Raw genomic sequence first — 17,208 nt, forward strand, 5'->3', positions numbered from 1 at the left:
TAGACTGAAATGTAAAGCTAACTTCATCAAAGCTTTCTCTACATGGTGGTGACAGAGACAGTGTCTCTGTTACCAGCTGATGTCTCTGTGCTGTATATGATGCTTTTTTCTCTCCTGTATAATCCTTATTTCGGAAGGCTGTGAGTCCTAGTTGTTAAGAAACTTTTGAAGTCAAAAGTGGCTTGTCCTTTCAAGGGTTAACACAGTGGAACACATTCCCCACATTCATTTTGTGTTTTGTTGTTTTTTGATGCATTTAATCCGGGAGCGGGACCAACACCAAGGTGGGTCGCACTTCTGGCATGGGACTCAATCCTGCGGCCTTCTGCATCCCACCTCTATACTCTACCCATTGATGCACCAGGCCCCCATACATTTTAAAAGTTAGAAAACTGTGACCAAAATGATTTAGATCTGTGTAGCGTGACATGGTGACAAAGCAAAAGAGGTCTTGTCTGGAGATCAGACTGTTGTAAATACTGATAGTGATTTGAATCGCCTGGTGCAATTTTTTAAAAAAGTACAAAGGTCACCTCTGATGGAATGCAGAAGTCTGTCACCCAGAGGATCAGGGGGTGTGGCTTTGTTTGCCAGCTCACTATCAGTGCAGCAGTCAAAGCTGAATATAGCCATAACAAAAGATTCAATACCTGCTTTAAAGAAAACCTGATGCTGCGATTTTATGGGCTAGTTGCACTAGTTTCTTGATTTCAAAATAGAGACTTGTGTGTTTTTACATAATCTCCTGGGATACAAAAACAGCTGATTTATATCAACTTAACCTTGTTTTTCTCTCTGCTTCACTGGTGTCAGATACTGTGTAGATCACTGGCATCACTTGTTATATTGGCCTGTTGGTTAGTTGTTTCAAATGGAAGTTGAACAACAGAAATAAAACAGAAAGAACACAAGCGGTGGTCACGCATACAAGAAGAGGTTATTTGGATTTATTTTTGCAGTTGGAGCTGCCTTCCATTTGGAAGTTGAAATGTTAGTTCTTATTCCGAACTATGGAATAACTGTTGTTCACTGTGATGTGATGCATCATCTAGACCCGAGTCAACACAGAGGATCTAGTTATTGGGGATAAGGTATTTAACATTAGTACACCAAGCCCCTCAACACTGTGCGTCCATCTGGATTTCATTCCATCTAAGATCTTTAAAAATGTTTTGACTGCCTCTCTGCTTTGAGCCCCAACCATTCTTTGCATTCCTTGTCATCTCCAGTCATCCAGGGGAAATCTCTAGGCTGCTGTTTGTCAGCACATCACAAAAAATGTGGAGGCTGAAATTTAGGCTGAAATTTTCCCCCATGTGTTTTCCACCCCAGAGATCAACATGTCCATCTATTGACAATCTGTCTTGAAACAATATTTTTAATGTGGTTTAATGTGTTTAATGTGGTTATTCTTCCTGTAAATTCAGACCTTTAAGAGATATTTCCTATGAAAGCAACAGTCCTCCATCTGTAAAGAATAGTAATAAATATTTCACCTGAAGCCATGTATAAATAAATATTGGGAGTAGAAATTCAAAGTTGGAACCTTTTTAGAACAAAATGGCGTTGCCATGTTTTCTCCTTTGTACAATAACAGAAATTTATAAGGCAGAAATTCCATCTTCAGCCAGAAATGATTAAGTAAGTCAGCTTCCTTGTGGTCAACCTTTTAAACAACAAATATTTCTTAACAGGAGAAATTCAGGAAGAGAACTATATTATAAAAAGACTGAGTGAATAGTTGTGGATTATCAACCTCGTCTTAATAGAAACATGAGTGCGATTTATGCATCAGACTGAGACTCGTGGTAAAACTTTTTCTGCTCTCATTATTTGTAAATGTTTCCATGCAGAGCGCGAATACACTACGAGAAATCCATCGACTACAGCTCACACAAATTTTGTAAAAACGATTTTTTCATTTTAAGTTCCATATGAGTCTCAGGTGGAGTTTTACATTTTTATAGATGGAATGAGGGCATATAAATGTGTGGCCTTCATTTCCAACACGTTCTCATCCCATAGTATCAGATATTGATGCTTCCTAAGTGTCAAAATGTGCCGCTTTGTACATCCTTTGACTTATCATATTGACGCTACAGGTACGCTTTTGGCGTTAATATTGGATGCTCCAGGAGAGCCACTCTTTATGCCCTGGGAACGACTGCATCTGGTATTGACAATGCAGTTGCACTTTGGTGTCAGTACTGGACTCTTTAGGAACATCACGTTTTGATGCCACAGGAACAACTTTATATACACAAAATAGCTACATTAGGGCCAGGGAAAACAACTTCAGGGTAAATTACGTTAAGAAACAACAATGGTTGTTGGTAAGGTTGGTAAACAACGGTAAGGTTATTTTCTACTGCTGGGACAAATGACCTAGAAACTTGTACATTGCAGTTTCGGGCAAGAAAACTACATGTTATAAATCCCTCTTCTTGGGACTATTATATTATTATAATTAAGTGGACCTGAACTTAGGTTCTTACCAGGTTGACTTGTATGGTCTTCTCCCAGTTCTTTTCATTGTTGATGCCCGCATTGTTGATAACTATGTCCAGACGACCAAACCGGTCCACAGTGCTCTGGAAAGCATCTGAACAACAGACACAAACCAAGGATGAACTGCTGAAATTGAAACTATACAATACAATTGATTCATTATGACTGTGTGTAGACGGTTGAGGGCTGACTGTGCTCATGTGGGTTTCCTTTGGTTTTCTCCCACAGTCCAAAGCGTTGCATGTTAGATAAATTTGCGACTTATAGTAGTGAATGTGAGTGTGAACGGTTGTCTGTCTCTGTATAGTCTTTTTCACATATGAACGCTAGACAATTTTAGAAGAATTCAGCCTCAGACATTGTCTGGAGTGGCGTTTTAGACATGTACCACACAGTGGGACATTATACAAAAAATAACCATCCTGGTGTGAAAATCAGCTTGATTTCCGTGCACAATTACCAGGCACAACCTTTTAAATCACTTTGCAAATGTACCAGCCTATTTTGAACGTATGCTTCAGTCTGACCATCCTAATGATAAAAATTCTAGATCTGCCCCTGAGTAAGTGGACAAAATATGGAGGAGGTTTTGTGCACATTCAGTAAGGCTGATACTTATTCACATTTTGTAGCTCTTGTTCAACATATCATGTGATCACCATAAGAGGAAACATAGCACTGTTGTTGCCAATAAATGTCTTGGTCAATACAGTTTATGCAACTTCTTTACTGTCATTGCACTTGGGCAATGCTTTTTGTCTACTCTCATTAAGCAATACTGTCCCACATTTGTATTGAACATTGTGGGTTTCACATTCTCTCGCACTGATAAAGAGAAGCAAAAACAATATAACTCAATATATTTGACATTTCAAAATGTCTGTGGTCAATTAATACAGACTGAGACAAGAGCGGTGAGCATTGTAAGCACAAGGCCATTTTCTGTACCTATGGATCGAAGCTACATTAAATGCTTTTGGGAAAACTAACAACTAATTAACTTGCACAGAATCATGCTGGTCTTAGAATGTGTTTTTTTCAGTGGTGTTAAGTTGATAATTAGAGGGGTACTTTAGTTTTGCTTTCAAAATGTTTGTCATTATGTGGGAAAAATGCGATGGGGCTGCTGAATCAAACTCTTATTAAGAATCATTGTTCAATTGCAATGATAATAAATACATTAAGAATTGCCTGATTCATCAAGTATTAATGACAGCAGATAAACTATCTCTCATCACCTGCCTCATTCCACACTTGGACACCCTGCAAATACAAACAACACACCTAATTTTAATGCATTTTCTAGGGAATTCCACAGTTTACCAAACAGAAATACACATCTGTTTTAAAGTGATCGGTGTAAATTGATGCTTAAAAATACATTTTCTTCTAGGGTTCTCATCTTCAGAGCTTACAACAGGCAACTTCTCTACAATTTCTGGCAAGATTAGATTTCTTTTCCTATGCATAATAATAACCTCAATCCAATTTCTACATTTTAATAATCTGGATTTTATAAATAATGTCTTATATCCATTTTTGCTTTTCTTTCTACCATGTAAACAAAGGTTTTGCATCTCTCATACTGCCCAATACTTCCACACAATTAGATAAATATGGCTAATCAGTGAACAATATGATGAATACAATGGCTTAGACAATGGCAGAAATGCAAGTACATACACAAACACACACACGTCAGTGGCTTGACGCAGGCCTGCAGTGCATGTCCACATCAACAGCAGCACGATCACACAGTTAGCAGTAACACTAAACAGCATTCCACAGCAGTTAGCCTGCAGGGATTTACATTTTCTATGTCAGACAATGAAACCTTGTTCCTCTCACTCACTCACTCGCTCTCACCCGAAGACACACTTATTCACTTACACTTTAAGTCTGTGATTTTCTTCTTCCTCACCCTTACACACCCACACACACAAAAACATCCAGAAACAAGTTATGCTGAACACACCTGAGTGACCACAGTTTGCTATTTTACGTACGTCACACATACTCTGTTGTGATGGGTTTGACTTGAGCATACAGCTCTTTTAAACCCACTGACAATTTAGCAAACAGTGACTCTCCAGGAAAGAAAAACTTCCTATTGCCTGCCAAAAATAGTGATGGGGGTTTTGCTTTTTTAAAGTCACTTCCTGATTTATAATGTTTAAAATGCAACCCTCTGTTCCACCTCGTGAACAGTTCACTTTGATGGAGAAACACAATCTGTGGCTACTAAATTTCACAACTGCCTAAGATAGAAGCCCTACCAAAACAAAAACAATTCAGCAGACTGAATGCTTTGATGAAAGTTAATCTCCAATGTTTTCATGCTGTCACTCAACAAGTAGTCAGTGATGTAAAAGGTGAAGTACTGCACCTTTCAGCGCTTCTCCATTGGACACATCACACTGAATAAATATGCTGTTGTCCTCTCCAAACTCAGCGTCCAGTTGTGTCTTGCACTGTTCACCGCAGATCTTGTTCAGGTCGACCACGGCCACCTGGAAGACAAAACTCTGTTAGTGAGTGGAACTTTTACAAATTCTGCAGCATGGAGACATGCTGCAGAGCTGGGTTAGGTTTGTGTGCATCTCTGCTGTGTTAGACCTGTGGTTTGACAAGTGTGGCAGTGAGCTGCACAGTCAGTAGCTCGCTGCTCAAAGAAGGAACAAAAGTACAAGCTCAAATGACAAGTTGACATTTGTGCTGCACCACAATTAGCCTCATTATATATAGTGTGAAAGATATTTTCAGAGGCTTGTTTGCTTTCTTTCATTTTTTAAAATTTCTTCTTAACTATTTTTTTTTTATTAAAGGCAGTCCATGAAGTACAAAATAGTCATTTTAAAGTTTCTGAGAAAAAAACAAAACAAACCACTGGAAACTGGGCATTAAGGCAGTGAGGTCAAACTAGGTTGTGTTTGAGCACCAGAGATGACAGTTAAAGAATAATCGCACAGTTGCATCAGGAAACAGACGTTCAAAGAAATAAAAAAGCAGAAACAGTGAAGTTGAAGTCATTTTAGAGCATATGAAATTAACATATTTATAAAGGAAGAAAGGAAAGTTGGATTGTACTGACCTTGGCTGAGCTCTGCAGCAGTAACTGGACCACAGCTCTCCCAATGCCCTGAGCCCCCCCAGTCACCAGAGCCACCTTTCCAATCAAAGACATGATCCAAGCACAGCAGAAAACCTCTGTACCCTTGGTCTTCCTCCTTCCCTGACTTCACCCCTTCTCTCTCTCTCTCTCTGTCTATGTCTCACCTCTGTCTTCTTTTTCTGTCTTCTCTTTGTGTTTATGCACTCTCTATATAACAACCATTAGCTTTCTCACCCTAGTGTGTGTTTTCAGTCTTTTAGCTGGGCTCGTTTCCCTCCCTTCTTCCCCCCCCCCCCCCTTACTCTCTTAGCTTATCAGTTATACAAACACTGCATGTGTGTCAGAGAGAGAGAGAGAGAGAAAGAGCGAGCGAGCGAGAGAGAGAGAGAGAGAGAGAGAGAGAGAGAGAGAAACAGCCAGTCAAATGCTAAGTAAACTCTGCAGGATAGTAATTACAGGTTTTATGCAGCAGCTTGTTGTACCTGCCCCTCTTGTCTCCTCCTTCTTTCTTTACAGCTTCTTCTTTACAGCGCTCTTTTACTCTTGTTACTTCTGTTACACGCCTGAGCCCTTCACACATCTCAATGTTTGGATTAGAAAGAGTACACGCGAAGAACTGCACCTTTTCAAATAGCTGTCAATCTAATGTTCTCCTCTTCACCACATTTGTGTCAGGCTATTGTGTGTTTTCAGTGTAATGGCTGTTACACAACATGCAATGCTGTTCAGTGATACATTAAACCGAGGTTCAGGTCCCTGCATGTTGATTTTCAATCTGGCCTGAAATGCTAACTGCTAACCAAATATGCAAAAATACTGGTTTAGTTCTGTAGGTAAAGCAAACTAATGTCTGTGCTGAGTTTCCTAAACATTGTGCTGACTACATTTGGAACGAACAAGTTTTTGTAATGAGAAATAACCAACTATTTACAAAATATTGGAGTATCTCTACATTTCCCTCCTCCTCCTTGCTTCCTTCACACCCTTTCTTCCCTCCTCCTCCTTACAGTATCTTCATTCCTTTCTACATTCTTGAACACCACTCTTGAGATGCTCTGCACTGTCTGTCAGTTTCTGAGATCTAAAGACCTGAAACGGTAAGTAGACATAAGAGAGAGGATTAGGGCCACTTTAAAAAGTGAGTTCTCACTTTCTCAGAATTCTAACTTTAATCTTTTTATTTTGACTTTAAACTCTGAATTCTGACTGGTTTTCTCAAAGTACTGCATTTAAGATCAGACTGTGGAATTTAAACTCAGTTTAAACGTCACATCTAAAAATTGTAAAAAAAGAATTCAACTGTTTCATGATGGCCCAAATCCCTTGTCATGCTGGTGTCATGGGCTGTAATGGCAAAATCTAAACTCTAGTTTTGCACTGTTCACAGCAGATCTTATTCAGGTCAACCACAGCCACCTGGAGGACAAATTCTTTTTCAATCAGGGGAAGACACACATGCAGGGGAAAATGCGAGAAAAGAGAATTAGTATTCCATGGTGATCAGGGGATCAAAGATTCAAAAAGAGTCAATTTGGATAAATGACGACTCTATGAGCAAAAGGGGACTAAGGGAGATGAGAATGAGGATATTTCCCTGATAACGTCTGAACACTGGTGGTTGGAAAACAAAGACTGATGTAGCGACCAATGACCTGAGGGAAGATAAAGACAGGTGGACAGTAGAGGGACGAGAGACAATGTAGGTGATGTAGATGGAGCAGACTGAGGAGTGTATTGGTGGGCCTGTGCAATACTGTCCCAGTGAGTGGGAGGAAGCTGAGGTGAAGGAGGATTGAACCAAACAGTGCTTAAAGGACAACTGTAAAAAGTGTGGAGAGAAGTGGATTTACAACTTGGCCTAAGTATCGGTAGGACAGCTGATGTTGTTGGGAGGAGTGGAAGAGGAGGAAATAGGAAAGAGGAATAACGAGTCTGACTGAGCCTCCACTTCATTATTGAGTTGGACTGTTTAAGTTTACCCATGGAGACATGTTGCAGAGCTGACTAAAGTTCATCTCAGCAAAAAGACGTGGTGTGACAAGTGTGGCATTGAACCGCACCGTCAGTAGCTTGCTCTTCAAACAGGGAACGAAAGTACAAGCTCAAATGACAAGTTCATGTTAGTGTTAGCCTAGTTATATATAGTGTGAAAGAACTTGTCAATAATGTGTTTACACTTGAATGTATGGCTGGTTTAACAAAATAATTGCACTTGTTATATTTAAGAAAAATTTCTTAAAAAACAGTTTAACTTTTTAATTTACTTCCTGCATTCAAACAAAAGCCTATTTTAAGTAAAAAACAGTCATATTAAAGCAAAATATCGCAGTTTTGGATTTAAAATGAACCCGTTTAGCAAAGCAGGCAGCTCCACTGCCTTGGAAGTTAAAACACTGAAGTCAAATTCAGGTTTGTCTGATTAGTGGAAATGATACTTTTAAAGGCCCTGGTGGTCCTTTTCCAAATAGATGGCGGAAACTTTCGTCACTGTGTGTTAAATTATATATTTCTTAAAGATCTTTCTGTATTTACGAGCTGCTCAAATCAAAGCTAAACTCGGCGGTGTAATATAGTATCCACTATTTGATATAGCAGGGGTGGAGGCCGGTCAATGTAGACGGAATCTCTACTGAAGGCTGATGGTGCAGCTGGCCATGACATGGTTATGGTGCAATGGGAATTCCCCACAAGACAGGAACAGACTTAGTGGCAATGGAGTTTTTGAACCGATGGGAGGCCAGGAACAGATGTAAGATGATTGGAACCATAGGAGCCACAAGCTGGAATGACTGGCTTTTAAATTTGGACATTGGCCGACTCATAAACAGGCTCAGAAACATACTTGGTATCGGCTGAGTCAGGACCAGGCATAGTAACAGGCGTGGGATCGGCTGACTCAGGAACGGGCTCGGGGACAGGCGGGGCATATTGGCCAATTCAGGAACAAGCTTGGGAACAGGTGGGGCATCATCCAAATTGGAAAAAGGCACCAGGAGGGGCTGGGCATTGGCCAACCCAGGGACAGAAACAGAAACATTCTGGGTGTCAGCTGACTCAGGAATGGACACAGGCTGGGAACTATGTGAGGTGGATCTAGAGGTAGCAAACAGAGCAAGAATAGGAAGTGTTGGACACAAGTGTTTGTTTTTGTTCAACCTCTGTCCTGAAGGTGTTTATACAGTACAGTAACCCAGGCATGTCCAATGTCTGTATTTAACAGTCTGCCCAAACAGATGTTGGACAGTGACTGTCAAATGATGTTATTGTAAGCATGCAACTTAGATTTTAGTTACATTTGTGCATGTATGTCAGTTTAGGCCCATTGCAGTGTTGTATACATGTGACTAACAGGAATGAACATGAGTCATCAACAAGGAAAGTTCAAGTGAAAAAATAAAATTGGACTTGAGCATATGATCATACAGTGCCTTGCAAAAATATTAGATATCGCTTGAACTTTTCCACATTTTGTCATATTACCACCACAAATGTAAATACATTTAATTGGTATTTTATGTAATAGACCAATGTGGCAAATAATTGTTAAGTGGAATGAAAATGATAAATGGTTTTTACATTGTTTTACAAATAATTATTTACAAATAAAAAGTGTGGCGTGCATTTGTATTCAAACCCCCTGGGTCAGTACTTTGTAAAACCAACTTTTGCTACAATTACAGCTGCAAGTCTTTTGGGGTATGTCTCTACCAGCTTTGCACATCTAAATAGTGAAATTTAGGATTTAGGTCTGGACTTTGACTGGGCCATTCAACACATGAATATGCTTGGATCTAAACCATTCCATTGTAGCCCTGGGTGTATGTTTATGGTCGTTGCCCTGCTGGAAGGTAAACCTCCGTCCTAGTCTCAAGCCTTTTGCAGATTCTAACAGGTTTTCTTCTAAGATTGTCCTTTATTTGGCTCCATCCATTTTCCCATACACTGTCACCAACTCTCCTTGCTTAGGAAAAGCATCCCCACAACATGTTTCACAGTCGGGATGGTGTGTTCAGAGTAATGTGCAGTGTTAGGTTTCAGTGGCGCATAGCGTTTTTTTTTATTTAAGCCAAAAAGTTACATCTGAACAGAGCACCTTTTTCCACATGTTTGCTGTGACTTCTTATGACTTTCTTTCAACAATGGCTTTGTTCTTGCCACTCTTACATAAAGGCCAGATTTGTAGAGTGCATGACTAATAGGTTTCCTACGGACAGATTGTTCCACCTGAGCTTTGGATCTCTGCAGCTCCTCCAGAGTTACCATAGGCCTCTTCGCTGTTTTTCTGATTAATGCTGTCCATGTCTTGGTAGGTTTGCAGTTGTGCCATACTCTTTCCATTTTCGGATGATAGATTGTACAGTGCCCCATGAAATGTTCAAAACTTGGGATATTTTTTATAACCTAATCCTACTTTAAACATCTCCAGACTTCATTCCTGAACCATCTGGTGGGTTTCTTGGACTTCATGATGCTGATTGTTCACTAATGTTCTCTAACAAACCTCTGAGGGCTACACATTATAGCTATATTTATACTGACATTAAATTACACAAAGGTAGACTATTTACTAATTAGGTGATGTCCAAAGGCAATTAGTTCCATTGAATTTGATAACAGAGTAAAGGGGACTTTATCTGTAAAACAATTTGAAAACCATTTACCGTTCTGCTTTCACTTCACAATTATGTGCCACTTTGTGTTGTTATATCATATAAAATGTCAAAAACTTACACATTTACGTATGTGGTTATAATGTGACAAAATGTGGAAAAAGCAGTATAAATACTTCTGCAGGGCAGTTTATTAGCTGTAATTCTTAAATAAAATAACAAATGTGTCCATAAAGATGCTAAAATCTCTGAAGCAAGACAGAGAAAGTCAGTAATTAGAAATAAAGGACTTTTTGTTCTAAGCCTAATTCAAATTTACATAAATTTACCTTAGCATGTATTTCATGTTGGCAATCCTGCACCCCAGCCACAGGAACGTAGACCTACATAGCTGGACTCAAATGTCCCTCATTTTCCTTAGCATGTACTATAGAAAATATGAAGTGACGTCACTCTGTGTTTACTGTTTAGGGATGTGGGTGCCATCTTGTGATCTATGTGGTCTGTTTACCTGTTCCTGTTACAGGGGTTGGAATGAATTACCCACGTATATTTTCTTTGGCTTAAAGGCTGTTTAAATGATTCAAATTTGATGGTGATGGGAAGAATAGGGGAAAAAATGATTGTACCTGGAAAAATCAAACCTCAATAGTATTTGGAAAATACATTAGTAGTTACTTTTTTTAGTAGCTTTTCCAACATCTGCTACTTCTTAGCAATGTAGTGTCCCAAGTGTTCCACTGGCCTGTACCTTTAAACAGGGCAGAATACTTTGGCAATGTCATGTCAGCTGGACTTTTTTCTTTTTTGTTGGAAACTCTGCTGGACTGAAGAAGCTACTTGGATGAATAGTGAAATGTTTCCAAGTCAAGTTGACAAGACTCAACCTCCAGATAAGGCAGAATACTAAGACAAGAGAATACAACTAAAATTATGAATTGACTACGTTTATTTTATTTATTTTTGATTAATTGTAACACTATAAACTATGCACATTATACTTTGCAAAAAATAGTGTGTGTGCTCTCAACTCTTCACCAGATAAGATCATGACAGAGAGTCTGCTCAGTCTATATTTGTTGTGTTTTGAAAGATGTGAGAATTCAGTCAGAGGGAAGACGAAGCAGAACAGAAAAGTGGACTAATGTGACATTTTGTAAACAAAAATCTTAGCACTGATCTCTGTTTGATTAAATAAAACCTTATATATGAAAATAGTCCAACTATACAAAATACAAAAAAAAACAGCTCAGCAATGACTCAGTACCTGGAGTCAGCTTCATTAGGGGCTCCCAGGACAGACTGTCCCATTGAGTTTTTACGATATTGAACTGTGATATGAACACAACACAATTTTCTCCACAAACCAACAAAATAGAAAGCCAACGCACTTTAAGTTTCTTCATTTACCAATGTCTGAAGGCTCAGATAAAACACTGAAGAGTTTTTAGGTTTACTGTGGGCAGCTTACAGTTTCTACACCCAGGCTTTAGAAAATCCTGCGGCAGACGTGACACACGACACCCAACACCTCTGAGGCTTTAGGCTGAAAAGCTGCAGGACTCAGTTATGCCACTCAGCAAGAGACAGTGACTTTGTGAAAACAGCAACAAAAGGCAAGACATGTTGGAAAACCCTCTGATTCAAAAATTAAGCCCATCAAATTATGTGACTGATACATAGTAAATAAATATTAACAATACAGCCATAGAGCCACAGAAATGTACAACTAGCTTTTATATTGCATTTGCCACAAACTCGTCCAGACTCACATACATTGAAAATCATTTTAAGTTGACATGGAGGGAATTTTATCATAGGTCAAATTAAAAACAAAGAGGTTGGATGGCTTAATTGAACATACAGGCCCCAAACTTCCTTAATGCAACAAAAGTGAGCACAACAGTGACTTCTGATTAAGGCTTAATCCAAGAACACAGTATTTAAAGGATGTGCTCCCAGAATGGCCTGGGTTGTTTCTAATAGAATATGAGCAATTGTTTGAACAATGAATTAAGGTTTGAAACCACATGGCAGGATAATGATGGAGATGGAGCTCAAATTGCAGCAGTGGTTAGTAAAGCGCCATGTTACAACTGCAAATGGCGTCATGCATAATTCTCTATTTACACTTTGCACTGAAAAAAATAAGTGTTTTAGTAACAGATCAAACACTGCATAAAGCCACTTTCTACAGAGGTACAAAATCTTACTCATGAAATGTCATGACCCTACAGTTCAATTAGTTTTTACCATAATTATGCTACAAACTGACATTAAGGTTGCAGCCACACTGAGGAGTACATATCCTCACTCTACTGTATACTCCCCAGGCTACTGAAATCTGACCAGAGTTTTGTTGGTGAGGTTATGCCATCAACAAGCATCGAAAAGCTGTAACACGAGTCAATGAGCAAAAGGCCCCAAGTAGAAAGCGTGCACACAGCCACCCACACTTCTTTTTTTTCACTTCTTCTGGTTGATTACATCATCTCATAGTCTAATGAGCTTCTGTTCTGGGAAAAATAAACTGCACACACACACACGTATCAGAATGACAGCGGTGTGAGGTTTCGCCCTATAAACAGGTGCAACATAGTCAACATGAGAGTAAGGGAGATGTTCATCAGGTCCTGTCTGTACATGCCTGTAGATTTCTGAGGGGAGCCTTAGTCCGGAAAACACCGGTGTGAGTGTAGAATCTTTCTTTACTGGAGCGATACAGACCATTCTGCCAACCATTTCAACACAGATTTGAGATTTTGAGAAGTTTTACTTTCAGGAATCCACTGACTAGCATTTCTTTTCTTTTTTTTTTACATTATGAAAATCACCTTCAAACACATTTGACACAGAAGCTGTTGTATATCAGTTCAGTCCAGATTTTTAAGATGTGCTCTTTAAAGCACATTTCCCATTTCAGAAAAGTTGGCTTTCATATAACACACAGCACAGTTTTGGAAAGTGTTACGAACACATGCTATGTATATGAATTCCATATTACATACATCGTCTTTAGAATGTTTCAATCAGTAATGTTCTTTAAAAAATCAAAGCACATCAGCAGATATGAAGTTTGACCAGCAGTGGAATTCAAAATGTTCACATATATTATACAATATCCTCCTAGTAAAAAGTAGGAAAACATATTTATTTCTTGTATATTGACTCACTTGCGTTGTCTTGACAAATGGATGCAGCAAGCGGTTTTCATTAGAGCCATGCAGATATTTCTGAGCAGAAAAAGTGGTGTTAACAGTGGTGGTGCACAACGGCTGCATGGAAAGACAATTTTACAAGCTAACTGAAAATCCACCCAAGAAACTCTGCAGATCACTTGCAGCCTCTGAATGTCAAAGGTGATTGTCTTACAGAATCTTATTTGCACGTTTGGTCACATTTAGTGTACTCGCTCTAAAACCTCTGTAAACTGGGTAACTCTCCTTTAAACAGTTTCACATTAAGTCATACACCAACTCGACTAAACCACTAAACCGTATAAATCGGATTATGTGTGGCTCCATGAAGACTGAAAGGAAACACCTTTCATTTATAGGACGACACAGGTCTATGAAGCCCCATTCAACCTGAGAACATTGAAATATCTGAGGCTTAGGTGCAGCTGATCAGACACAGAACAAAAACCCGACACAAGGCTGTTTGGTATTTCATGCAGATGAGAATGGTGCAAAAGAGAAATGCTTAATTTGTGAAAGAGAAACATTAGAAGTTTAGCCATCCACTGAAGGACATTCTGAACTGACAAAAGGAAAACACTACAGCACGAGAAAGGTTTGGCAGGAAATAAGCTATCATTTGGAGGAGATAGGCTAAAACCTCAGTGTGTGGCACATAGGTTAAAAGCACTCTCTTCAAGAACACCGAGCATGCAATAATCCACTGTGTCAAACAGCAACAGACTGAGAGCTGACAGGAATTGAAGTTGGAGCCAAGTTGTTTCCTAGAAAACACAATGAAATTCCATGGAACGGTCTGCTCTAAGGTTCAGGAGCTCTTGAGCGAGACCCTTAACCCCATCAGCTCCAGTAGACCTGCTTAAGGATCAGTAGGTCAGGCTGTGGTTTTTCTGGGCAGCTTCCAGATGTCAATGTGAGTAATGATGTGAATGACAGGCTGTTCCTGTAAAACAGAGGTGACCTCTCAGAGGAAACCCCCTGAAAAAAATAAAGGTTAGATAAATGAATAAAACAACATACTGTGGCCAATAGAAAATTGATTTACAGTTTAACAATGTCTTTTTCAAAACTGTCATTACTTATTGTGTCTGCAAATGTCTTTAATACAATGTCTCTAATTATTGGTCCCTGCTTAAATCCCTGCTACAGATAACACATTTTTCATGTGTAATGTGTTCCGTTTCATGTGAAATCCCCATCCATCAAAAGGGTTATTCAAAAAAACAAATACTTATGAGTAGCATCTGAGTGTAATCTGGACTTACTGTAGGACTGCTCTGAGACACAAAACAAGGAACATTAAGCTTTCTATGTGACTGTTCCATGTCTCTGAACAAGTAGAGAACATATTAGCTATAGTTCATTGTTTAAATAGTCTTTGGCATCTCTTCTTCCAAACAAAATCCCAAAAGCTGGAGTCAGGAAGAACCTTTGTGGTTTCATTAGCATGGACGGAAAAGTACCACAGGAGCTGTGGCATTAGACATAGTGCAAACAAGTAACCAGTGGAGTTTCAGTAGTGTCCATGAAAATAGACCAGTCTGACAGGCATGGACAGTGTGTGTTCTAGTGACTGTGTGACAGTGTGCAGTGGGGTTATAAGTGAAGGGGCCAAACACCAGTAGCTGAGCTGTAAGACAAACGTGAATGAAACTGTGTGTGGTATGTGTGGTCTGTCCATCTTAGGTCCGTCTTTTCTGGATGCTCTCTTTTTGTATCTATAGTTGTAGAGCAGCTGCGGTTTGCTGTCTGTGCTTTTTCAGGTTTTTTGTGGTCTCTTGTCACAGTGTTTAAAGTCTTGAAAATGAATTGAAAAGTGGTGGATAAGAGCTGAGATATAACAGTAACCATTTGTGGTAGACAGAAGCCAGCATAAGGATTTAAAGTTAAATTCATGTTCTAATGAGCTGAAGATTTGGTCAGAATATGCACAAATGAACGTGAATTTAAAGGAAGGGGTTCCTTCAGTCCAGACACACAAGATATTTTATGACCCAACAGGCTCTTAGTGTGGTGAAATATGTTTATCATATATCACCTTTATGCTCTGTGGGGCATTGTTATCATGACCTGATTTCACCATGTTTACTAGTGGAACAGTTGCAGGTGACTAACCATGTGTTTATGGGTTGGACCACTCTTTTTTTAACTGCAAGTCATCTTAGTGTCAGGATTAGTATGTTGTAATCTTGACGGCGTACAGTACAAAATAAACACTTTACCTCTCTGTTGATCCATCAGTGTATAAGCAGGGTGTCAGCCACTAATAACAAACCCATGACAAATAAATAAGAGGTAACATTCTGTCTGATGTTTATATTGTCTCTCATCATTTCATTGTAAATACTCAAACCCACTGTTACTGACACTTATTGTTCATTTATCATTGTAAACAGTCATAGTAGTAGTATTATGTAAATATAGATATTTTACCATTTCATTAAGAAAATTTTCCACTCTGTGATTTGTTATTTCAATAGATTATCTTTTGTACTAGTGGCACTACAAAATAATACGTGTTATTCTCCGCATGTGTCTATTACAACTCATAACCTGAGAATACTGTCTAAATAATTTTAGTTAATATTATTGCTATGATTATAATATAATGATGCTTCTAGGTGATGTGAGCGTAACAGCAAAATTCACTCACTGATACCTGCTCACAGAGACTGACTCATTAATCTGTCAATATGCATTTGTTCGGTGAAACAGAGCCCCACCTACAGTGGGTAAAACAGAGGCCAGGCCCACACCTGACTACGTGACTACAGGATGACTACACACTGGGTAATCTGAAACTGTGACAGGGAGCTTGACGTTAAACTTCTCATATTAGAGTTCAGGTGACCAGGATGAGTCTCCCAAACTTGACAGGAACTAAAGTCCACTCTTCCTCATTCCCATCCACTGAGACATCATTGGGGTTAAGTACGTGTTAATCATCACTCTGTTTCACACAGAAAACGTGATTAAAATCCTCTGCTTTGACAGATTTTGATTTTTTTTCTCTCACAGTAATATGTAATATGCTGATTGGACATGGTTGACATCATTCTCATACGTATGTAATTTAAAAACCAGCAGTTGTGACCAGATATTCTGTCATTTTCTACTTATCCCTAAATGCTTCTTATTTCATCACTTGTTCATTTATAAGTGTATTATTTTCATTATGATTTTTATGTTAAAAGTGTTTTTGTAATTGTGTCAGCTGAGCCAGGACATTTTTGCAAAATCATCCTGAAGGTTTTGCGAGATACTGATGAGCACCAGGTTACAGGATGGGGCTGGAATGTGTGTATGTTTGTTCACGTGCTATATATGAATAAGCTAGGCTACTTCCTTCTCTACGGCTTATGTACGTCTTCATGTCGTAGTATCTTATAAAGGACCCAGTAGAAAATATTGAAAAAGAGGAAGGCCAAAGGGAAGCCGGCCCTCGAAACAGTGTCAATCTTTTTGGCTCGGTCGATGAATAACTTTCTCATCTCCTCAGTGCTTTTCCCCCCTCCACATGCTGCTGCTCCAGGTGGATTCTGGGCAGTGTTTGCCTGGACTCCTGGGGTGTTTAGAACAGTAACAGCATTGTTGGAGCTGGCCTTCGAGTCCTTGCTGTTGCTGGGAGTGGAGGTCACAGCAACTGCGGAGGTCAACCTGCTCTCATGTACTTCCCCTTCCTATTGTAGAGACAAAGGGGTGGGGAGTTAGGAGGGGTTACAGAGCAGATGGGAGAGATAGGACACTTATTATTCTCTTAACTTCCTGCCTGTGCCTCTGA

The 17,208-nt window shown here is 39.3% G+C and overlaps 2 protein-coding genes across 4 annotated transcripts in view; both read right to left on the reverse strand.

Moving 5' to 3' along the window:
- hpgd (15-hydroxyprostaglandin dehydrogenase) overlaps positions 1 to 5,916 on the reverse strand; it is an 18,392-nt gene extending 12,476 nt beyond the window's left edge. The window contains exons 1-3 of one of the 2 annotated variants that reach the window (XM_067498672.1): positions 5,600 to 5,916; positions 4,895 to 5,018; positions 2,496 to 2,602 (exon numbers count right to left, since the gene is read on the reverse strand). In XM_067498672.1, the coding sequence (XP_067354773.1) occupies positions 2,496 to 2,602; positions 4,895 to 5,018; positions 5,600 to 5,692 (324 nt within the window). In that variant the 5' untranslated portion in view covers positions 5,693 to 5,916. Of the gene's footprint in view, positions 1 to 2,495; positions 2,603 to 4,894; positions 5,019 to 5,599 lie in introns of those variants that run through there. The other variant, XM_067498673.1, reaches the window with a different exon arrangement.
- Positions 5,917 to 7,271: 1,355 nt separating this feature from the next.
- The window catches only part of glra3 (glycine receptor, alpha 3), a 59,811-nt gene continuing 49,874 nt past the window's right edge, over positions 7,272 to 17,208 (reverse strand). For both annotated transcript variants that reach the window (XM_067498670.1, XM_067498671.1), the window contains one exon: positions 7,272 to 17,107. In XM_067498670.1, coding sequence (XP_067354771.1) covers positions 16,778 to 17,107 — 330 coding nt within the window. In that variant the 3' untranslated portion in view covers positions 7,272 to 16,777. The remainder of the gene's footprint in view (positions 17,108 to 17,208) is intronic.

The sequence above is a fragment of the Channa argus genome, chromosome 3 (genome assembly GCF_033026475.1).
Source record: "Channa argus isolate prfri chromosome 3, Channa argus male v1.0, whole genome shotgun sequence".
Lineage (NCBI taxonomy): Eukaryota > Metazoa > Chordata > Actinopteri > Anabantiformes > Channidae > Channa > Channa argus.